We start from the raw sequence: 23,492 nt of genomic DNA, 5'->3' as shown, positions 1-23,492 counted from the left end.
GTTGTCAGTCGACACGACCGAGCGCCGTCCGCCACCGCACAGGATGTGAAAATACTGGAGAGAATGTCATAACTGTATTCACTCATAACTGTAGTAATTGTGTGTGAGGAGAAGAAGTATAACTGTCATAATTGTAAGAACTGTGTAATAACTAATATCTGTATAATAACTGTAATAACAATAACTGTAATTAATACTGTAGTAACTAATACTGTGTAATAACTGAAATGCTGTGTCATCACTGTAATAACTGTGTAATAAGTGCAAAAATGTGTAATAACTAACTGTGTAATAACTGTTTTATCTATGTAGTAAACTGTCTATTACCTAATAACTACATATTAGCTGTGTAATAACAGTTATTACCATAACAACTATAATAATTGTAATAACTAGAAATGGTCATAACTAAAGACTAAATAAGTGAGAACTGTAAGAAATGTAATATTTGTGTACTAGCTGTCTAATAACTAATATCTGTAGAATTAGTATAATTCTACATAATACTGTGTTCCAGCTGTAACCAAACAACCTCCGTCCACCAAAACAGCCAACACGGAGACAGAACACAGAGGTTTTTATTCCCAACGCTTTTTATTCGGGCTCTTTGTTTTGTGCTGTAGTTCATGTTGCCGTGGCGACACAGTGACAGTAGTTTTAACAGGAAACTCTAAACTCTCCACAGTGTAGGAATAAATTAATTGAAAAGCTTTTCCTCCAGGCGGGGGGGGGGGGGGTTAAAAGTGGGAAAATAAAGGAAAAAGCTTCAGCCACTCGATAAAACATGAAAAAAAAAACAGTTTCAAAAGGAAAAGGAATTTAAAAAACGCGGCTTAGAAAAAGGAGCTGGTTCCATCCTTTTGGTTTCGTGTCTTTCGACTCTGTGCTTTTCATCTGCAGCAGGAAGTCCCGCCCATCAAACAGGAAGTCCCTCCTCTTCAAGTCCCTCGTCCTAAACAGGAACTCCTCCCTCCTCCAACAGGAAGTCCTTCCAATTCAAAAGGAAGTCCCTCCTCTTCAACGGGACGTCAACAGGAAGTCCTGCCTCCTAAACGGGAAGTGCCTCCACTCCAACAGGAAGTACCTCTCTACACAGTCCTTATTTTATGACATCATCTCATCCATTACATACATATTTATAGATCTATCTCTAGTGTCCGGTCCAGGGGTCCGGGCCCCGCCCCCCGGCTCCCCGTGGACCAATCAGCAGCTGCTGTTCTTGAACTCTCCGTTCTCAGTGATTGACAGCTTGGTGGGAGGGGGCGGGCCGTTCCGCACGCTCTGCAGACTGAAGCGACCTTTGACCTGCGACAGGGCGCACATCAGGCGGCCGTTGGCTGCGTCCAGGGAGCTGATCCTCCTCTCCTGGGGGGGGGGGGGAGAGTCAGACAATAAACGTTGGTATCAGGAGGCAGGAGCTACAGGGGGCGGGGCAGGAGCTACAGGGGGCGGGGCAGGAGCTACAGGGGGCGGGGCAGGAGCTACAGGGGGCGGGGCAGGGAGCCTGGACTCTGCCTGCCTCTGGTGATCTCGTCATAGAAAGTCCCCAAATACCGGCCACGCCCTTCATCACAGACTGGATGTACAAACGGCCGTGGCATTAGCCCCGCCCCTCAGTGACGAGCCCCGCCCCTCGGCTTTGGCCTCTTCAACTGCTGCCGCCCCCGTTTGAACTGGTTGAGTAACAGGTAAAAGCAACAGGTCGCGGTTGAAGCCTGGATTCTTCCTTCTGACGTGTGATGCTCAACATTACAATCTAGTTCCCAGATGAATCTTGTCACGGATCCCAGCCTCCCCTCAGGTGGACCGTACCAGTACAATAAAAACACTGTTTTTATTGGAGATTTATTTATTTTCCTCCCTTTTCTAATTGAATGAAATGAGAAAAGGCCCCGTGCCCTGACCCCTGACACGTTCTCAGTCACTGAGCCCCCTCGTCCCCCCTCCCCCTCCCCGTCCCCGTCCTCATCCTCATCCCCCCTCTCCATCCTTGTCCTCCCTCTGGTCCTCCCCCTCGTCCCCCCTCCCCGTCCTCGTCCTCGTAGAACTCTGCAGTCACAACATTTTGGATGTGACACTACCATTGTTTTCATTGGAACTGGACTTAAATAAGTGATGTAGATTAGATAACAACGTTATTTCAAGCAGCATCGTGTCACTTCTGGTGTTTGGGGTTTGGCGTCTCTACGGTTTCTCAGCAAAATGACACTTTTACACCGTCGTCATGGGTCCTGTGTCCTGTGTCCGAAAATAGTTCATTCTGAACCTGATCATCACGTTTCAATAATAGTGAATGTTACAAACAGATTTGGTGTTCAGCTTGGTTACAGCGCCCCTTGCACGGACCTCGCCCCTTCAGCGAGCGCTCGGTCCACGGCGCCCCCGGACCCCCGGACCCCCGGTACCGGTGTAGCTACCGGATGTGCTCGGGCCGTCAGATCGGCTCACGCGCTCGAGTCAGAGGGTGAAACAAACCCCGTAGCCAATGAAAGCGAGGGGCCGGCACACCCCGGCTGAGGTGCGGGGGCCGGCCGCACCACCGCCCCGCCTCATCCCGCAGCGGTTTTGTTTTTTTTAAATATAAATATTACCAGGCAAAAAACGAAGACTTCAATTCTGTCGCAGCTGGAAATGTACAACCTGATAGATGAGAAGGCACCAGAACTCTTCCTCCCAAAGGCAACAAGCCTCTTGTCTGACCGGCATGTTTATTATTTCCACTTTAAACTGGTTTAGAACCAGGTGAAACAGGCAGGTTAGGGGGCGTGCCCAGTGGATGGGGGCGTGGCTTGGGGCGGGCGTGGCGTGCAGGGAGGTGGGGACGGGTTTGGGGGACGGGGGGAAGGGGGGGGGAGGGGGGGCAGCCTCAGGGCCAACATCAGCTGGGACTCGAACACACAACACTCAGTGCGAGTGGCGCATGCTTGCTGTCAGCGGCCATTTTGAAAAACCAGCCTGGTGGGGGTTGGGATGCGGGTGGGGGCGGGGCTTCGTTTTACTTGCCTGTTTGGTTAAACTCACATCCTGCATGGACCTGCAGCACAGGAAACCACAAAGCTAACCTTAGCATTAGCATGAGCATTAGCCTAGTCCGACAGGAAGTGACCTCACGCTCAAGGAAGTAGCGACCTGCTCCCGGGGGAGGGGGGGGGGGCACTCCCCCTAACCCTAACACTATATTAATGCTTATTACTTCCAGCACGACTCCGACTGAAACACAGCAGAGAACCCAAACGTGAAGCTCGTCAAGAAGCTCGTTGTGCTCCGACGACTCGTTACCTGAGCGTCGATGATTTTCTGTTTGGCGTCGATCACGGCCTGCATCTCAGAGTGATCCCTCTGGAGCTCCTCCTCCACCGCCATCAGCCTGGCACACACACACACACACACTGAGTGATAATGCCCGTCTGTCCGCGGGTGGTTCTGAAGCACTGACCATGACCCGGTTCCCCAGCGCCACCTGCAGACGATGCTCTTCATCTGCGTGTCCTTGTCATCCTGCTGGCGTCGCAGCCGCTCCTCGCTGTCCTCCAGTCGAGCCTTGTACTCCAGCAGCAGCTTCTGCATCTGCTGCTCCTGCGCTCGCAGGCGGCGCTCGTAGTCCTGCAGGCGGCGCCCCGACGCCTTCAGCCTCTCCTTCAGCCGCAGGATCTCCTGCTCATACTGCGGGGGGACAGGGTTCTGAGGACCAGGCTGGTACTGTACCGGACGTACTACCTAAACAGTATCAGCACCGTAGTACGAATGGACCTCCTGGGTCTACTGTGCCTGGAGCACATTCTGGCTTTTTGGACTGGGTGACCTCCTTTTTATTTAGAAGTGAGCTGTCTAGATGTTTCTCCAGACCAGGCCTGGTACCACAGAGCTGGTACCTGATCTGGTATGGTTCAAACCGGTTCAAACCAGTTTGATCCAGTTCTCTGTACCTTCTCAGTGTTGCGACCTTCCTCACGGCAGGTTCCCTCCTCCTCTCCCTCCTCCACCTCCTCCTCCTCTTCCTCATACTGTCCGTTGTTGAGGATCCAGGCTGCCGTGCGCTCCACCGGGGACATGGTGACCGTTTCCACAGGGGAGCTGACCTGAGACCCAGGAAGTTAGAGGAGGTTACAATAAGTTACAGGATGCTACAGGAAGTTGCATGATGTCATATTACAGATATCAATTATTAGATTGTGTTGTCAGCATCACAACAGAGAGGGAAAAGAAATGTCTTTATGTATAAAGTGAAAAGTAATGGGCCCAGTTAAGAGCCTTGTGGGACACCTTCACTTTTCAGTAGTTCTGTTTAACAGCAACAATAGTCTCACATTGACAGACACATTAAAACCAATGGGAAGCTCCATTGGCTCCTGGGCTGGAGTCCTGGCGGCTTGCGCCTGGTGGTTTCTGGTGTGCTGCGACTTGGCGGGGCTGCGGAGAGCGCCGCCGGGTGCCTTACGGGGCTCTGGGGGGGCATTTGCTGGTGTGGGTTGGGGTGCGGGGGGCGGCCGTTGCCGCATGCTCCCGCTGCGCGGCTTCTCTGAGGCGGGTGCCCCGGGTGGTGGAGGCCCCATATATCTGGCGGCCTGGTGGTGTCGGCGGGGGGGGGGCCAACATCCTGGTGCCCTGAGCTGAGCACACTCTACGTGGATTGGCGCTCGGGGCTTGCCGCTGGATTGGGCGTCCGGTCCGCTGCTGTGGGATGGAGCGCGGTGGGCATGGGGATACCGCCGGCTCGCCTGCAGGGTGGTCAGAGTGGTGGGGTGTCATTCTGTCGGCGAGGAACCTGGCTCCTGGCCTGCGGCCTGCGCCTGGCATCGCTGCTGGGGTTGTGAACCTGCGGCTGCGTCTTGTTCCTGCACGTGGGGGTGGCTTGTATGTGTGCGCCTCAGGGGTGCAGGGTCTCCTCCCGCTCCCTGGGACTGGGTAATGCTCCTCTGGGCTCCCGGGGGGGTCTTCTGTGGCTGCAGGGCGGGTCCTCGGGGCCTTTTCTGCGGTCGTGGGGTGTCTGTACGGCTGGGGGGGGGGGGGGGCTCAGGGGCCTTTTCTGCTGCTTGGAGGAGCCACAACATAATACCAAACTTATACACAACAACTAAACGGGATGAGTCCTGTACACACACACACACACACACACACACACACACACACACACACACACACACATACACACACACACACACACACACACACACACACACACACACACACACACACATACACACACACACACACACACACACACACACACACACACACACACACACACACCTCCTTTCCTCCCTCTTTTACTGCCATAACTATGACAGGAAGAGGCCACGTGACCAATCACTGTTGCAGTTTTCCTGGACTTAATTAACTGTGTTTTGTCAACACATGTTGTTGACATCTTGTTCTGATGTTTCTGTGTTTATGTTTTTCATGTACATGTTGTTTGTTTCTATGTTTATGTTTTTTCATGTACATGTTGTTGTTTGTTTCTATGTTTATGTTTTTCATGTACATGTTGTTTGTTTCTATGTTTATGTTTTTTCATGTACATGTTGTTGTTTGTTTCTATGTTTATGTTTTTCATGTACATGTTGTTTGTTTCTGTGTTTATGTTTTTCATGTACATGTTGTTGTTTGTTTCTATGTTTATGTTTTTCATGTACATGTTGTTTGTTTCTATGTTTGTTTTTCATGTACATGTTTGTTTCTATGTTTATGTTTTTCCATGTACATGTTGTTTGTTTCTATGTGTATTTGTGTCACCGTGGTGATTCTCCCTCTTGCAGTAGTAATGATGATTGAATGCTACATGGTCAGATGGTTCTCCAAAGAGGGGCTTGCTGGTGGTTGTGTGCTCTGCTCGTCCCACAGCTCGTACACAGGACAGAGTTGTTGCAGCAGTTGTTGATGATTAAAGATGAATAAAGAGTTTCATTGCAGCTTGACAAGTTCAACTCCACTTGCAACTAACTCTGTCCTACATGTAGTGGAACAAGTACTCTGTGTAGTATGTCCAGCATGATGACAGCACAGGGGGTGGAGAAATTAAAAAAATACAAATAAAACCAACTCATTTAACAGAATGCTATTCTGAAGTCTATCAAAGGCTTTGGAAGGATCAACCAAGAGTGCAACCCAACATTTAGTTGTCCAGAAAGTTAAAGGTTGCATTGCAACGGTTCCAAACCCTGATCGCCGTGGCTGGAGAACCTTCTTAGCTTCCAGGAACCACGGTGGCTCACGTTGACCAGAACTTTCTAGACTAGATTCTAGACTTTTGGGAAAGGCAGGAGACGGGCGTAGGCTGGTCTCAGCTTGGACTACGCCACCTGGTTTCCATATAGGGAAGATTCTACCCCATGGACATTAGCCTTGTGAACCTAACTACACGTCCACTAGGTATGTGGCCCTTTCCCCCACTGAAAATCAATTGGAAATTGAAATAAAAATCCTTGAATTAGAAGAATATTTTCTAAAGTTTGGACTTTCAAAACCATTGATAACTTGACTTTCCAAGCTTTCCATAGGCCCAGGGAATTCATAGTTTTTGTTATAAAGTGGAACCTGATTGGCTCATGACAGGAAAGCAAAATGGAACATGACGCGAACCACCAGGAAGACCTGATTGGCTGAGAACCACCAGGAAGCATTTCTGCCCCAGTTTGCCGCTCGGTGGCTCATTACCTGCTGTGGCTGCTTGCTGTTCTTCAGGGCAGGAACCGGGCTCTCCACTGAGCTGCCGGCCTGGACCGGTACGGCTTGGCCTGGTAATACCTGGACCGGTTCGGCTTGGCCTGGTAATACCTGGCCGGCTACGGGCTGGACCGGTGTTGCCTGGCTCAGTGTAGGCTCGGTGTTAGCGCTGCTGCTGCTGCGTAGCGAAGCACTGTGCGGTTGAGAGCGTGGTGTTCTGGCTCCGCCCCCCCGGCTCTGCTGCTCCACCCTGATGATGTGGGCGGTGCCGGCGGTGGCGCTCTGTCTGGGAACCGCCACTGCGGTGACAGGGGTGTGGTCTGTGGCAGCCTGTCGCCGAGGGGTGGAGCAGTCCTCGCTATGCAGGCTACGCCTGCTGCCAGACTCCTCCAGGCTGCTGGTGGAGGCGGCCCTTCGCCCCGGCTGGCTGCCCGCGGCGCTCAGGTCTTCGGATTGGGCGTGGCTGTCTTGTGAGCTCTCCGTGCTCAGGTTCTCGGAGCTGGAGTCGCGCTGCAGCGCCACGCTGTGGTTGCTGAGCTGGTAGACCGGGTTCTGGAAGCACAACGGCTGCAGGCTGCGCTGGTGGCCCACTGAGGGGTGTAGGGGCCGTCGCAGCTGGGGGGCACTCTGCGGCGGACCGTCCAGCGGGGGGCCCGGCGTCAGGGCGGCCTGGGAGGTTGCCATGGAGATCTGAGAGCCGGCCCTGCTGAGGCGCGGGGGGGCCTCCTGGTGGCGCGGGGGCCCCTGGGAGGCGTGGGCGGGTCGCGGGTCCTGGAGGTCCACAAGGGACACGCTGCGTCCGTTGGGCTGCAGGCCGTCGGGCACTCCCTGCTCCACCAGGGTGAAGCTGTGGGTGGAGGACTGTTGTCCGCCCAGCAGGGGCCGCTGTGCCCGCAGGAAGCTCTCGAGAGGATCCTGCACCAGGGAGCTGACGCTGCCGACCTCACTGCAGCACAGGAAACACAGACCAGGACCAAACATGTGAGCGCCCTCTGTGGCTACACGAGACAACCGCAGGTAAACAAACCCTGAACAACGGGCACTGATAAAGTTATTGTATCCGGAACTTTTCCCTCTTTTCCTCGACACTGAAAACAGCTTCTAGCAGGAGCAGTTATTCATGCTGTGACATCACTTCCTGTTGCTTTAAACCCCAGCGGTCAGACATGCCGAGGTATCAATAGAAAGTCTATTTAGAAACACTGACTCAGCATCAAACTGTGTCCTGTTGGAAACACAACAAGCCTCTCTACCTGTCTGTCTGTCTGTCTGTCTGTCTACTTGTTTATTCACTTTATCTGTCTCTCTATCCAACTGTGTACCAGTCCGTCTCCCCACCCGTCTGTCGCTCTACCTGTCTGTGGGGTCTTCACAGATGCGGTGCAGTCCGGACGCCAGGCTGCTGCTGATGTGTTTGCTGCCGTCGTCCAGCAGGGGGCCGGAGGGGGCGGGGCGGCTCAGGGTGCGGCTGATGTTTCCCAGAATGCTCGGCAGCGGACCCAGCTTGGCTACGGTGGCCTGCAGGAAGGAGTTTTCACCCTGGGTTCGAGCGGTGTGTGTGTGTTTGTGTGTGTGTGTGTGTGTGTGTGTGGGGGGGTGGACATGCGTTGGTGACAGGGGAACGTAACCATGGCAACAGAGAGGGGAGGGGGAGGCAGGAAGAGGAACAGAAAGAGAAAGAAAAACAAAAAGGGAAAAACTTAATGGTCAGATCAACACAGGGCGGCCATGCTGCTACTGGAGCTCGACCAATGAGAGCAGCCACATGCACGAGGGGCGGGGTTAGAGTGGTGGAGAGGGCGGGGTTAGAGTGGTGGAGAGGGCGGGGGTTCAAACGCTTTCCATGTTTCCATTTGTCAAACCAATTAGGAAGTCGGTCTCTGATTGGTCGGATGGCGGGTGACATGAAGGATCTCATCCCACATGCACGAAAACACACACACACACACACACACACACACACACACACACACACACACACACACACACACACACACACACACACACACACACACACACACACACAAAGGTGTGTCCCTATGCCGTGAAGTGGGGTTGGTATTGGTGTTGGTTAAATAATGAAGTTAGTTCAAACTGAAGCTCCTGATTGGGGAGTTCTACTTCCTGTTCAGGCTCTGAGCTGCTGTGCTTTATAAATGAATCATAAAACATCAAAGTTCTCAGTATTACTTCAATATATAAATAGATCCATTATGTATTATGGCCAGGACTGTTGTTCTGTTATTGTTTTTTTCTTATTGTGATATTTTCGTTATGGCACTGTTTTGTTGTTGTTATGTTATTGTGTTATGGTTGTGCTGTTGTTTTGTTATTGTGTTGTTGTTGTTGTGCTGTTATTTTGTTCTTGTGTTGTTATGGTTGTGCTGTTGTTGTTTTGTTATTGTGTTGTTATGGGTGTCATATTGTTGTTTTGTTATGGTTGTGATGTTGTTTTGTTTTTGTGTTGTTGTGCTGTTGTTCTGTAGTGTGTCCTTATGGTTGTGACATTGGTGTTTTGTTATTGTCTTGTTGTTTTGCTGTTGTTTTTTTTGTGTTGTTGTTTTGTTGTTATGGTTGTGAGATAGTTGTTTGTTTTTTGTGTTGTTGTTGTGGTTTTGTTATTGTGTTGTTGTTGTGCAGTTGTTTTGTTATTGTGTTATGGTTGTGATATTGTTGTTTTGTTATTGTGTTGTGCAGTTGTTTTGTTATTGTGTTGTCATGGTTGTGATATTGTTGTTTTGTTTTTGTGTTGTTGCTGTGCTGTTGTTGTTTTGTTATTGTGCTGTTGTGTAGTAGCAGGTGTGTACCTTGTCCAGTGTGCACACCACCTCCCAGAGCAGCCCGTGCAGCAGCGACAGCTCGCGTCCCAGGTCCACGTATCCGTCGAAGCCCGGCGCGCTGGGCAGCGTGTCGGCATTAGAGATCTCCGACAGGAAGCGCATCATGCCCGACCACTCGTGTTCCAGGAAGTCGTTCATGAACGCCATGTACTCCTCCTTGTTCCCAAACCTGGGGGGCGGGGAGATAATAAACTATACATACTGTATATTTACCCATACTAACATTGCATATTATAGCTCCACACTGCTGCTATTTACTATTTGTACTTTACTTTAGCCTAGTTCTCCCTGTCCATATTGAGCTTCTAGTTAGCATCGTGCTACTCCCTGGTATCTTGATATGTGGACATTTTTTATTTTGTTTTATGACGTCTTTTCTGACATCTGACTTTCCCCCCGGGGATCAATAAAGATCTTATCTTATGTTGTCTCATCTCTACTGCTTTAAGTTGGAACCATGTGACAGAATGAGGTTATTTCATCAAGATCCCCAAGAACCACAAATCCCTGGGAGGAAAGTCAGGAGACGTGACAAACAACAGATTTCTCTGCTTGAATGAGTTTTTTTGAGTTCTAGATCAATGTTCTTGAGGGCCTCCTGGACCCACCCGGGCCGTTGGTCACACTCCCCCAGCCCCGGCAGACAGGCACCTACTTGGTAAAGTTGGCCAGGTTCTGGATCACCTTGGCGATGAGCGTCAGCGTGCGCGCCGTCTGGTCGCCGGGAAACTCCTGCGTCAGGTTGAAGAGCGACGGCGACATGATGGCCGGACACAGGAAGCGCAGGAAGAGCGACGCGCTGATCAGCCGAGTGCTGATCTCCTGGCTGTGACCCCGAGAAACGCACTGCTGCTTCCACGACGAAAACACCTCCTTCAGCTCCCTGGGGAACACACTGTGCCGGGGAAGAGCCGGGAAGAGCCAGGAGGAACCAGCAAGAACCAGGAGGAACCAGGAGGAACCAGGAGGAACCAGCAAAAACCAGGAGGAACCAAGAGGAACCAGGAGGAACCAGGAAGAGCGAGGGATATGGAGAGAGCGAAAGAGAGAAACAGGAATTAGTGGAAAAACAGGAACAGAATGTGAGAGAAAATGAATAGTTTTACTGTAAATCTGTGCCCGTGGCTGGTGGCTGTGCATTGGGGGCCTCCAGGTACGGGAGGTGGGTGTGCTAGGGCACGGTGTGGTCCGGGGGGGGGTCCGCGTGGCCGCTCCCCGGCCTGCTGTGCCCCTGCATCCATGTGGTCGCTCTTTGCCCATCTCTCCCGGTGCCAAAACTCATACTCACTACATACTCCACACTGTAGTGTGAGGGCTACTCATATTAGCCTAGAACACATACACTCGCACACCAATCCTACTCCGAACCTAACGAACAACACGAACAACACAAGACCAGGGTCTGGGGGCAGGAGGGTGCGAGTGACTCAGGTTCCAGTTGCTTGAAGGACCCGCACCCCCAAACCCGGGATTTTAGCTGCAACAGCCAGCCCCCGCCGGCTGGGCTGGAGTCCAGGCGGCTTGCGCCTGGTGGCTTAAGGTGTGCTGCGACCTGGCGGGGCTGCAGACAGCGCTGCCGGGTGCCTTCCGGGGCCCCTGGGCAGCCGCTTGGACGTGGGTCGTAGTAGTAGTAGTAGTGTGTAGTAGTAGTAGTACCAGTAGAAGTTGATGATCTTGCACAGGGCCAGCTAGTGTGTAGTATTAGCAGTGTGTAGTAGTAGTAGTAGTGTGTAGTAGTAGTACCAGTAGGAGTTGATGATCTTGCACAGGGCCAGCTAGTGTGTAGTATTAGTAGTGTGTAGTAGTAGTAGTAGTAGTGTGTAGTAGTAGTACCAGTAGGAGTTGATGATCTTGCACAGGGCCAGCTCGCAGCACATCTTCAGGTTGCTCTGGTGCTCCCTCAGTTCGCTGCTGGAGCATCGTGAAGGGTCCACCTCACAGTTCTCATCCGACTCGTACAGGGCCTTGATGAACTCCCCTGCAGACAGACAGACAGGTCGGACAGACAGACAGGTCGGACAGACAGACGGGTCAGACAGACAGAACCTCCGTTTTAAGGATCCAATGAAAAGGAATCAAAGTCTTTGTGTTAAATCCCTCCTCAAGATCCCCTTTGACGGCAGTTATTTGAGGAAGGTACGAACATCTGGTGACATGAAGGAAGCCAGTCCCTCACACCCACCCCTACATCCACCTCACACCCACCCCTACATCCACCTCACACCCACCCCTACATCCACCTCACACCCACCCCTACATCCACCTCACACCCACCCCGACATCCACCTCACACCCACCCCTACATCCACCTCACACCCACCCCTACATCCACCTCACACCCACCCCTACATCCACCTCACACCCACCCCTACATCCACCTCACGTCCACCCCACATCCCCGCGTCCACCCCACGTCCACCCCGCGTCCACCTTACGTCCACCTCACTTCCACCCCACATCCACCTCACGTCCACCCCACGTCCACTTCACGTCCACCCAGCGTCCACCTTACGTCCACCCCGCGTCCACCCCGCTTCCACCCCGCGTCCACCATACGTCCACCCCGCGTCCACCTTACGTCCACCCCACGTCCACCCCGTGTCCACCTTACGTCCACCTCACTTCCACCCCACGTCCACCTTACGTCCACCCTACGTCCACTTCATGTCCACCCCACATCCACCTCACGTCCACCCCACGTCCACTTCACGTCCACCCAGCGTCCACCTTACGTCCACCCCGCGTCCACCCCGCTTCCACCCCGCGTCCACCTTACGTCCACCCCGCGTCCACCTCGCGTCCACCCCGCGTCCACTTCCCGTCCACCCCGCGTCCACCTTGCGTCCACCCCACGTCCACCTCATGTCCACCTCACGTCCACCCCACATCCACCTCACGTCCATCTTAGGTCCACCCCACGTCCACCTTACGTCCACCCCACGTCCACCTCATGTCCACCTTACGTCCACCCCACATCCACCTCACGTCCACCCAGCGTCCACCTTACGTCCACCCCACGTCCACCTCACTTCCACCCCACGTCCACCCCACATCCACCCCACGTCCACCCCACGTCCACCCCGCGTCCACCTTACGTCCACCTCACTTCCACCCCACGTCCACCTTACGTCCACCCGACATCCACCCCACGTCCACCCCATGTCCACCCCATGTCCACCCCACATCCACGTTACGTCCACCTCACTTCCACCCCGCGTCCACCCCACGTCCACCCCATGTCCACCCCGCGTCCATCTTACGTCCACCTCACTTCCACCCTACGTCCACCCCACGCCCACCTCATGTCCACCTTACGTCCACCCCACATCCACCTCACGTCCACCCCGCGTCCACTTCACGTCCACCCAGCGTCCACCCCGCGACCACCTTACGTCCACCCTGCGTCCACCTCGCGTCCACCTCGCGTCCACCCCGCGTCCACCTTACGTCCACCTTGCGTCCAGCCCGCGTCCACCCCGCGTCCACTTCACGTCCACCCAGCGTCCACCTCGCGTCCACCTCACGTCCACCTCGCGTCCACCCCGCGTCCACCCCGCGTCCACCTTACATCCACCCCACATCCACCTCACGTCCACCCCACGACCACCCCACGTCCACCCCACGTCCACCTCACGTCCACCTCACGTCCACGTCCACCAGGCTCTGCTCAGACTCTTCAAGGCTCTTCAAGTTATTTGCGGCGCGGGCGTGGCAGCGTCTTCTAAGCGCACGCGACAACGAGCCCCCACGGTCACCAGCTTCTGTTTTTAGAAGCTGCACATCTATTTTTAAAGACCAGTCAGCGTCTAAGTATAGATGCTACGTCAAAGTATTTATACTGCATCAAAGTGTTTATACTACATCTAAGTATTAACAACACGTAAATGTCCGTATACAATGTCAAAGTATTTAAAATACGTCATGTATTTATACTACGTCAAAGTATTTATACAACATCAATGTATTTATACAACGTCAAAGTATTTATAATACGTCATGTATTTATACTACATCAAAGTATTTATAAAACGTCATGTATTTATACTATGTGATAGTATTTATACTACGTCAAAGTATTTATACAACATCAATGTATTTATACTACGTTAAAGTATTTATACAACATCAAAGTATTCATACTAGGTCAAAGTATTCATAGTAGGTCAAAGTATTTATACTAGGTCAAAGTATTCATATTAGGTCAAAGTATTTATACTAGGTCAAAGTATTCATATTAGGTCAAAGTATTTATACTAGGTCAAAGTGATACTCTGTGAAGATAAAGAGAGGACGGAACGCTGCACAAAAAAAACCCTCAAGACAAAACAATACAAATTCCGCACTGGATTGAGTTCAGAAATCCGACGGAAAAGTCAAGAATTCCTACTGCGGAAAGTTCAAAGGAAGTGGGAATTTTTCGGGGAAATCCCTCGGAGCTGGGGTTTTTCCCCGAAAAACCGGAACTGTCGCCACAGCAACATGGCGACGGCCATTTACGGTACATGCGGCACAAAGTGGGAACCAAGAAGTCGGAATCTGCGGCTGCAGTGTCTGACAGGAAGTGACATCACCGCATGAAAAGGGATCGTCTGGTTGGATCTCCGACAGCGGTGTGTGTGCTCTGTGTACTCTGGTGTGTACTCTTACCCAGCGCATCCTGCAGGTACTTCTGTCCCACCAGTTTGAGGTACTCCTCGATGGCCTTGGTGGCCAGCGTGTTCTCCCTGAAGATCAGGACGTCGTGCTCCGCACAGCGATCCACCTCCAGCATCACCAGGTCAGTCAGGAAGTCCTGCCCAGGGAGAGAAGCACTGCAGTACTCTGCTGGCTGGCTAGTACAGCAGTACTCTGCTGGCTGGCTAGTACTACGGTACACTGCTGGCTGTGTAGTACTGCAGTACTCTGCTGGCTGTGTAGTACTGCGGTACTCTTCTGGCTGGGTAGTACTGCAGTACTCTGCTGGTTGGCTAGTACTGCGGTACTAATACCTTTGCTTAGAAATTGCAAAATGCAATAATCCTAAGAATGAAAGGGATCTACTGTATGATGAAAAGTACCCTCTTGGTGCTTGTGATGAAGTACTACGGTCAGTTTGTTGTGATCTGTGTGAAAACATGTGGTGGAAGCAGCCGTTCAGCTGTTTCCAAACCTACGTCATCACAGTGACCTACGTCACTTCAGTAGCGCTAGAACCGTGAATAAAACAAAAGAAGCGCCCCGCCCCGCCCTTGGTTCTACAGGAAGTGGATCAGAGTGTGGTGCTGTGGTACACTGGTTCTACAGGAAGTGGATCAGAGTGCGGTGCTGTGGCACCTTGGTTCTACAGGAAGCGGATCAGAGTGCGGTGCTATGGTACCTTGGTTCTACAGGAAGTGGATCAGAGTGTGGTGCTGTGGTACCTTGGTTCTACAGGAAGTGGATCAGAGTGCGGTGCTGTGGCACCTTGGTTCTACAGGAAGCGGATCAGAGTGCGGTGCTGTGGTACCTTGGTTCTACAGGAAGTGGATCAGAGTGTGGTGCTGTGGTACCTTGGCTCGGCCGGTGCTCTGCAGGATGTGCACCAGGGCGCAGGCCACCTCCTCCTTGCTGCGCACGCTGAGGACGGGCTCCAGCGCCGAGCACAGCGTGCCGTAGCGGCTGGTGACGAACTCGGCAAACTCCTTGTACTGCTCCATGGGCAGCACGCCCACGCTCTGGAAGCGCCACTTGATGCGGACCGAGGCTCCGCCCGCTCGGCTCTTGGCGGCGCCGGGCGTGCTGACGGGGTACCAGCGCTCCACCGGTTGCCGGCCCGTCGCCGTGGAGACGGGGATGTTGACCAGCCCCACGTAGCTGTTCTTCTCCTTCTTCCTCTTCTTGCTGTTGTCAGCGTCGCGGTACACGTGCACAGTGAGGCTGTGCACGGCGGGCAGCCCGGCGAAGTGGAAGTGCTCGCCCCAGAACAGGGCGTCGCGGCGCGCCCTGCTGGTAGTGCGGGCGTAGAGCACGTCGTCCAGGCACAGCTCACAGAAATAGCTCTTCTTAGGAGGAAGGTCTTTGGCCTCGATGATCCACAGCCGCAGAAAGTTCTCCACCCGCCGACAGTTGTCCTGGCGACGGCGAAGAGGGCGGCATTAGAGGACAAGAAGAAACCACCGGAAGCACACTGGAAGAACAGGAAAGCAGGCATAGTGCTGTGGTACCTTGTTGGGCTGGATGGTTCTCCTCAGGTTCTCCATCCACTTGTCCCTCTCAGAGGCTGAAGTGCAGCTGAAACACTTGGTTCCTCCAGAATATGTCACCTGGAACCACAACATTAGAATAGCACAACATCAGATCAATACGATATCAAGTATATAAGTACTATATATATTTCATATAAAAGAACTTAAAACTTATCCAGCAAGCAGCTTTCAGATATACAGATAGCTGGACCTGCTCTTGTGGTCCAAGTCTGGACCTGGTCTCCAGGTCTCAGTCTGGACCTGGTCTCTGGGTCTCAGTCTGGACCTGGTCTCTGGGTCTCAGTCTGGACCTGGTCTCCGGGTCTCAGTCTGGACCTGGTCTCTTAGCCTCAGACTGATCCTGGTCTCTGGGTCTCAGTCTGGACCTGTTCTCTGGGTCTCAGACTAGACCTGGTCTCGGGTCTCAGTCTGGACCTGGTCTCAGGGTCTCAATCTTGACCTGGTCTCAGGGTCTCAGTCTGGACCTGGTCTCCGGGTCTCAGACTGGACCTGGTCCCCGGGTCTAAGACTGGACCTGGTCTCTGGGTGTACCTCGAAGCAGAACTCCTGTCCCAGGATGCTGCTGTGGAGCGGCTTGATGTAGACCTCCTCCTCCATGCTCAGGTCCAGGGCCTCCACGGCGCTCCCGGGGCTCAGCAGGGACTCATGGGAGGTGGACTCCTTCAGCCTGGGGAGCCCCCGCGACCTGCAGGGGGGGGAACAGGAAGACGTGAGTGGAGCCACATGCAGTACCATGTTCTAAGACATGGGTCTGGGCTCCTGGACCGAGACCAGGACCAGCAGTAACCAGTATGAACCAGTATGAACCAGTATGAACCAGTATGAACCAGTCTGTCCCAGTGTGTCCATCAAACCCCATGGAAAGAAAGGCATGAGCTCATTAAACAGAGGAACACTAAATACTCAGAATTCAGTCCAGTTTAGTCTAACTTAGGTTAGTCCAGTTTAGTTTGGTCCAGTTTAGTCCAGTTTAGTACAGTCCAACTTAAGTTTGGTCCAGTTTAGTCCAACTTAGTTAAGTCCAGTTTGGTCCAGTTTAGTTTAGTCCAGTTTAGTTTGCTCCAGTTTAGTAGTTCAGTTCAGTTTGATCCAGTTTAGTTTAGTCCAACTTAGTTAAGTCCAGTTTAGTTTGGTCCAGTTTAGTCCAACTTAGTTAAGTCCAGTTTAGTTTGGTCCAGTTTAGTCTAACTTAGTTTAATCCAGTTCTGTCCAGTTTAGTCCAGTTTAGCTTAGTCCAGTTTAGTTTGCTCCAGTTTAGTAGTTCAGTTCAGTTTGATCCAGTTTAGTTTAGTCCAACTTAGTTGGACTTAGTTGTTAGAGAGAGAGAGACAGAGAGAGAGACAGAGAGAGCGAGAGAGAGAGAGACAGAGAGAGAGAGAGACAGAGACTGAGACAGAGACAGAGAGAGAGACAGAGAGAGAGACAGAGAGAGAGCTGGGCTTGCAGAGGGCATTATCAGTCTCTCTGACACACAATACCCATACTATTAACACTCCTACTACTACTATGACTACTACTAATACTACTTCTACAACAAATACTACAACAAATACTACTACTACTACTAGATATAATACTACTGCTTCTCTCGCCCCCTTCCCCCTAGCAGGAGATTCGTTTTCAGGATGCTCTTGGACCGTGAAAACCACTTTTCATCGGCAGAGGGAGCGCTACTCCATCATAACTGCATCAAGACAAACCAAGAAAGCTAAGTCTTTGGTTCTGACAGGTGTGCAGACAGACACACAGCTGAGCACACAGACAGACAGGTGAGCAGACAGACAGACATGAAGACAGACAGGTGAGTAGACAGACAGGTGGTCTGGACAGACAGACAGTGTACAGACAGACAGACAGACATGCAGCCAGACAGGTGAGGAGACAGACAGACAGGTACCTGTCTGGCTCTGCGGGCCGTAGTGAGGGCAGTCTGAAGCTGGTGTTTCGTTCCAGTTTTGTTTGACTCTTGGTTCTTTTGATGGAACCTTTCAGACGCTTGCTGAAGAAACCCTGCAGGAGGAGATGTTATTATTATTATTATTATTATTATTATTATTATAACCATTAGGGCTGAACGATTTGGGAAAATAATAAAATTGCAATTTTCTAGTCCAATATTGGGATTTAGTATGAGATGATTTGAAGTTCCTTATCTTCTGTATTATTCACTAAACACAATCAATAAATCATTTCATAGGAAAACAACACAACACTGGACACAACAACATGTAAACGGCTCTTTCCTGTCGGCCACGCCCACGTGTTATGATGAAATGATATGAATTCATATGAATAACATCTTTATTTAACTATTGAATTTTAGCATGATATAAGCATGATATTCATCAATAAGAATGATTTTCATCTATAACCACGATATTTATCAGTAATCATGTTATTCTTATATACTTGTACTTGTACTTATAGGTCTAACCCATATACATAAGTATATTATCTTTATTTCTATTTTGTACCCCCACTCTGCATTACCTTTGAGTTCTTATTTTAATTGATTCTATATATTTTAATGTATTCTATACATTTTATTTTATTCTATATATTTTATTGTAATCTGTATTATTGGACTTACTGCATTAGGTTTTAGGAATCAGTTAATTAGTCAAGTAGAAATGAGGCAGCTACTGTGTTCAGTCTAGAACATATTGTGTGTAATCACCGGGTGCGTTGCATTGACATTTCATGAATCTTGAAATATTCATATACAACCACGATATTCATCCATAAGCATGATATTCATATATAACCATGATATTCATCTATAACCACGATATTCATCTATAACAACGACATTCATCTATAAGCACGATATTCATCTATAAGCATGGTATCAGAATCAGAATCAGAATCGTCTTTATTGCCAAGTAAGTTTACAGGAACAAGGAATGAGTGTTTGGTGCAAACATGAAACATAAATGTAAAACAATAAGTCAAATATTGGTGAAATATATAAGAATATGTCAAATAAGGCTTTTTTTTGTTTTTTTTTGTGTCCGGGGTGGAAGGGGTCAGCCACCATCTTACCTGCACGCCTCAGGGTCCTGTAGGCGTACAGGTCCTGGAGGCGTACAGGTCCTGGAGAGATGGCAGATTGTAGCCAATCACCTTCTCATCAGAGCGAATGACACGCTGCAGTCTGCCCTTGTCCTTGGTGGTTGCAGCAGCGTACCAGATGCTGATGGAGGAGGTGAGAACGGACTCAATGATGGAGGTGTAGAAGTGCACCATCATCGTCTCTGGCAGGTTGAACTTCCTCAGCTGCTGCAGGAAGTACGTCCTCTGCTGGGCTTTCTTGACGATGGAGCTGATGTTCAGCTCCCACTTGAGTTCCTGGGAGATGATGGTTCCCAGGAAGTGGCGGGACTCCACAGAGTCGACTGGGGAGTCACACAGGGTGATGGGGGTGATGAGGGTGAGTGGGGCGGCATTCTTCCTGAGGTCCACAACCATCTCCACTGTCTTCACAGCATTGAGCTCCAGGTTGTTCTGCAGGGGGTCCAGGAGAGGGTCTGTGATGGATTTGAGGGGGGCACAGCACAAGGCGTTCAAAAGACTTCATCATCTCAGAGGTCAGGGCGGCGGGTCTGGAATCATTAAGTCATGTGGTCCTTGGCTTCTTTGGGACTGGGGTGATGGTGGAGGATGTGCAGCAGGCTGGTACATGTCTCCAGTGAGGTGTTGAAAATGTCTGTGAACCCCGGAGACACCTGATCAGCACAGTGCTTCAGGGTGGATGAGAGACAGAGTCTGGTCCGGCAGCTTTACTGGGGTTCTGCCTCTTGAAGAGCCTGTTGACGTTCCTCTCCAGGACCGACAGAGTCGTCACTGTGGTGGGGGAGGGGGGGGGGGGGTTCTAAGGTGAGTAGGTGTGAAGAGGTCTAGTCTCCTGCTGTGGTGGGGGAGGTGGAGCTGGAAGGTTGGGGCTGGTGGAAGGTGTCACGGGGGATGGTGTCAGGACTGTCCGATTGCCTTTCAAAGCGACAGTAGAAGTTGTTCAGGTGTTTGGCCAGGCGTCAGTTGTTCATGGAATGAGGTGCTTTTGGTTTGAGGTTGGTGATTTGTCGGAACCCTTTCCAGACGGAGGCAGAGTCATTGGCTGAGAACTGGTGTTGGAGTCTCTTTGAGTTCAGTCGTTTAGCAGCTCGCACCTCTTTGCTAAACCTGTACTTAGCCACTGTAAACATGTCTCTGTCCCCACTCCTAAACACCTCTTCCTTCTCTGACCTTAGCTGTCTGAGTTTAGCTGTGAACCAGGGCTTGTCGTTGTTATAACTCACCCTGGTGCGTGATGGTACACAGCTGTCCTCACAGAAGCTGATGTATGATGTCACAGCCTCTGTGTACTCATCCAGACTGTTGGTAGCGGTCCTGAAAACGTCCCAGTCGGTACAGGCCAAGCAGCCTGAAGATCCTCCACAGCTTCCCTGGTCCACTTCTTACAGTAGATGTCCTCACTACAGGTTTACACAGCTTTCATTTCTGCCTGTTTGCAGAAACCAGGTGGAGCATGACGTGGTCAGTCTCCCAGTGCAGCTCGGGGGATGGCGTGATAGGAGTTGCTTACTGTGGTGTAGCAGTCCTCCAAAGTATTCTCCTCTCTGGTGGGGCATTTAATAAACTGTCTATATTTGGGGAGTTCATAGCTGAGGTTTCCTTGGTTGAAGACGCCAAGGACAATAACTGAGGAGTCCGGGTTTGTCCGTTCACACTGTTTGTGGTGGGCGAGCGTGCGCTGTGCGTCCTGCACGTTGGAGGTGTGTCAACACCGACCAGTATGAATGAAACAAACTCACGGGGAGAACAGAAGGGTTTGCAGGTAATGAAGATTCCAGATCCGGAGAACAGTAGCGTAGGATCACCGTCATGTCATTACACCAGCTACTGTTAGTGTCAAAACACAAACCTCCACCTTTTGTTTTGCTGCTGGAGAGTTGTGTGTCCAGATCCGAGTTGTAAGCCCGCCAGCTGCAGCGCCGAGTCCGGTGTCGTTCCGCTCAGCCACGTCTCCGTGAAGCACAAAAGAGAAGATGAAGAAAAGTCTCTGTTCTTCCCCAGCAGTAGTTGAAGTTCGTCCAGTTTGTTTCCCAGTGAACGCACGTTAGAGACAAATACTCCAGGTGACGGTGTGCGATGCACAAGCGACTGGCGCGTCTATATATATATAGATATTCATCTTTATTCAGCAGTAACGTTGTTTTTTATGTTTCTGCTTCTCTTTGTTTTGTGCAGCAGCAGATCAGGGATCAAAACATGAACCTTAAGGAATTATCACATTTCAAACCCTGATCAGGTGGGATGGAGCAAGGCACTAGCACTGCAGGGTTAGTGGTCGTATTCCCAAGAGCAGTGGTCCCCAACCTTTTTATCACCGCGGACCGGTCAATGCTTGACAATTGTACTGCGGACCGGGGGGGGGGGGGGGGGGGGGGGTTCGTAGATTGTTTATATTGCGAATATAATAAACGTGATAATAAATAATAAAGAAATATATATTATAATTAAATAAATAATTAAATAATAAACGTTGTAAAAAATACGAAGAACCAGCAATTCCACATTTCACATTTTTATTATTAAACACTCCATGAATGATATTTTTCAACAGCTGAAATAAAGTTGTCAGTTTGAACCGTCTCCTCTCCCTCATCCCCCTCTGTTGGCGACCACAGCCCTAACGTTCTCGGACTCTGGTCGCTATGGTAACGTTTAAACATGCCTTCAAAATAAGATACAGATACGCCACAAAAATGAATATAAAGTGCATGAAAATTTTAACCCACCACAACGCTAAATCAATGAGAGCCCTGAGCTTGTTTCTCTGCAACGAGATGGTCCCATCTTGGGGTAATGGGAGAGACTGACACCCAAAGTGTGTTGCTTATGTCCAGTCTACTCCGTTGTTTTGTTTTGGTTGCTGTCACGGCAGAAAACCCTGCTTCACACAGATAGGATGTCGGAAATGGCAACAGGGTTTTAAGTGCTGTGGTGACGATCTCCGGGTATTCTGCCATGACTTTAATCCAGAACATCGGCAGAGTTGTCTCGAAAATACTTTTAAAGCCGCCGTTGTTTGCGATCTCCAGCAGTTGATCTTCTTCGTAGCGCTCGAACTCTTTTAAAAGCAAAGGCAGGTGATCGTGCACCAGCTGTGAGAATGAAGGCTCAGTCTCACACAAAATCCCCGCTAATGTTTGAAACATGTCCAATATGCCTCTGTTCACGCGCCGTCCCCACAAATCCAGTTTGGCTTTAAATGCAGCTACTTTATCTGCCAACTTGAAGACCGTTGTCATTTTCCCCTGATGTGACAGATTTAATTCATTGAGCAGGCTGAATATGACGCACAAGTATGCAAGTTTTGCGACCCATTCCTCGTCACTGAAATGTGCTGCCAACGGTGACTTCTTTTCTGAGAGAAATCTTTGCAGCGGCTCTCGTAATTCAAACACTCTGGCCAGCGATTTCCCTCTGGATAACCATCTTATTTCTGTGTATAAGAGAAGCCATGTGTGCTCCGCGTCCATCTCCTCACAAAGCTGCTCAAAAAGGCGTGAGTTAAGGGCGTGTGCTTTAATGTGGTTAATAACTTTAACAACATCATTCAAAACGCTGTTCAATTCCGGTGGCATTTTTCGGCTTGCAAGCATTTCCCTGTGAATGATACAATGTGTAGATTCACACTCAGGTGCAACCTCCTTAATCCGAGCAGTTAAACCAGACAGCCGTCCGATCATGGCAGCAGCTCCGTCTGTGCATATGCCGACACAAAAGGACCATTTAAGTTTATATATATAACCATCCAGCGACTTGAACAGTTCTGCGGCTGTGGTGTTGGTTGGCAACGATAGTGCACACAACATGTCCTCATGTACATCCTCCTGATAAAGATATCGCACATAAACAAGTAGTATTGCCTTATTGTCAACATCTGTAGATTCGTCTACCTGGAGTGCGTACCACGGTGACGTATCAATCCTCTCCAACAATTGTTTCTCAATGTCTTCGGCTATTTCCTCAATGCGCCGAGTCACAGTGCTAGCCGACAAAGGTACCCGTGCTATCTTGTTAACAGCAGCCTCTCCTAGAAGTTCACGGCAAATGTCTTTAGTGGAGGGCAAGATCAACTCTTCACCAATAGTGAATGGCTTTTTAGCCTTAGCAATACGGTTAGCCACCAAGTATGATGCTCTCAGTGCATTCGCATTTATTGATGTGGTGGCCGCCAGTAATTTCTTCTGTCTTTCGTGTTCCTGTTTTTTTCTTTCAAAATACTCCGGGGGCTTGTTTTTTAATCCAGGTGCTTGGTCTCCAGGTGGGGAAGCAATTTTGAAGGCTTCATTGCCTCGTTAGAGATCCGTTCGCCGCATATTATGCAGAGCGGGCTTGGTCTGTGGGAATCACCTGCCACGATAAATCCATACTTCAAGTATACAACTCCTGGTACTGTCTGTTAAAAACTTTATTTTTCTTGGAAGTTGTAGGCTCTTCTTCTGTCTCTTCACCGGCCCTTTTCCCCTTCGAAAAGAAACTTTCCAAAGATGTCTGTTTTTTGCTCATTTTGCTAGCTTGTGGGTTAAATTTTTGGCGCTCAAGTGACCGAGATGTAACCGAGAGAATCCGTTCATTTTTCAAAATAAAAGATTGTTCAGACTCAGATAATAAATACAACGGAAATAATTAATTATTTCTTGGGCGGCCCGGTACCAATTGATCCCGATACAATTGGCCCGGGGGTTGGGGACCACTG

At 50.5% G+C, this 23,492-nt stretch overlaps 1 protein-coding gene across 3 annotated transcripts in view; it reads right to left on the bottom strand.

The window, feature by feature from the left end:
* Window positions 1–581: 581 nt before the first annotated feature.
* rasal2 (RAS protein activator like 2) overlaps window positions 582–23,492 on the bottom strand; it is a 61,009-nt gene continuing 38,098 nt past the window's right edge. For 2 of the 3 annotated variants that reach the window (XM_080010816.1, XM_080010818.1), the window contains 14 exons: window positions 17,625–17,737; window positions 16,259–16,412; window positions 15,686–15,784; window positions 15,032–15,592; window positions 14,151–14,295; window positions 11,337–11,481; window positions 10,159–10,398; window positions 9,471–9,672; window positions 8,018–8,202; window positions 6,655–7,609; window positions 3,927–4,079; window positions 3,461–3,663; window positions 3,280–3,367; window positions 582–1,365 (listed from right to left, as the gene is read on the bottom strand). In XM_080010816.1, coding sequence (XP_079866942.1) covers window positions 1,204–1,365; window positions 3,280–3,367; window positions 3,461–3,663; window positions 3,927–4,079; window positions 6,655–7,609; window positions 8,018–8,202; window positions 9,471–9,672; window positions 10,159–10,398; window positions 11,337–11,481; window positions 14,151–14,295; window positions 15,032–15,592; window positions 15,686–15,784; window positions 16,259–16,412; window positions 17,625–17,737 — 3,405 coding nt within the window. In that variant the 3' untranslated portion in view covers window positions 582–1,203. The remainder of the gene's footprint in view (window positions 1,366–3,279; window positions 3,368–3,460; window positions 3,664–3,926; window positions 4,080–6,654; window positions 7,610–8,017; window positions 8,203–9,470; window positions 9,673–10,158; window positions 10,399–11,336; window positions 11,482–14,150; window positions 14,296–15,031; window positions 15,593–15,685; window positions 15,785–16,258; window positions 16,413–17,624; window positions 17,738–23,492) is intronic. The other variant, XM_080010817.1, reaches the window with a different exon arrangement.

Source organism: Zeus faber, assembly GCF_960531495.2.
Source record: "Zeus faber genome assembly, chromosome: 12".
In the NCBI taxonomy this organism is placed as follows: domain Eukaryota; kingdom Metazoa; phylum Chordata; class Actinopteri; order Zeiformes; family Zeidae; genus Zeus; species Zeus faber.
The sequence above is the reverse complement of the archived record's forward strand: the minus strand, read 5'-3'. Positions and strand labels throughout refer to the sequence as shown.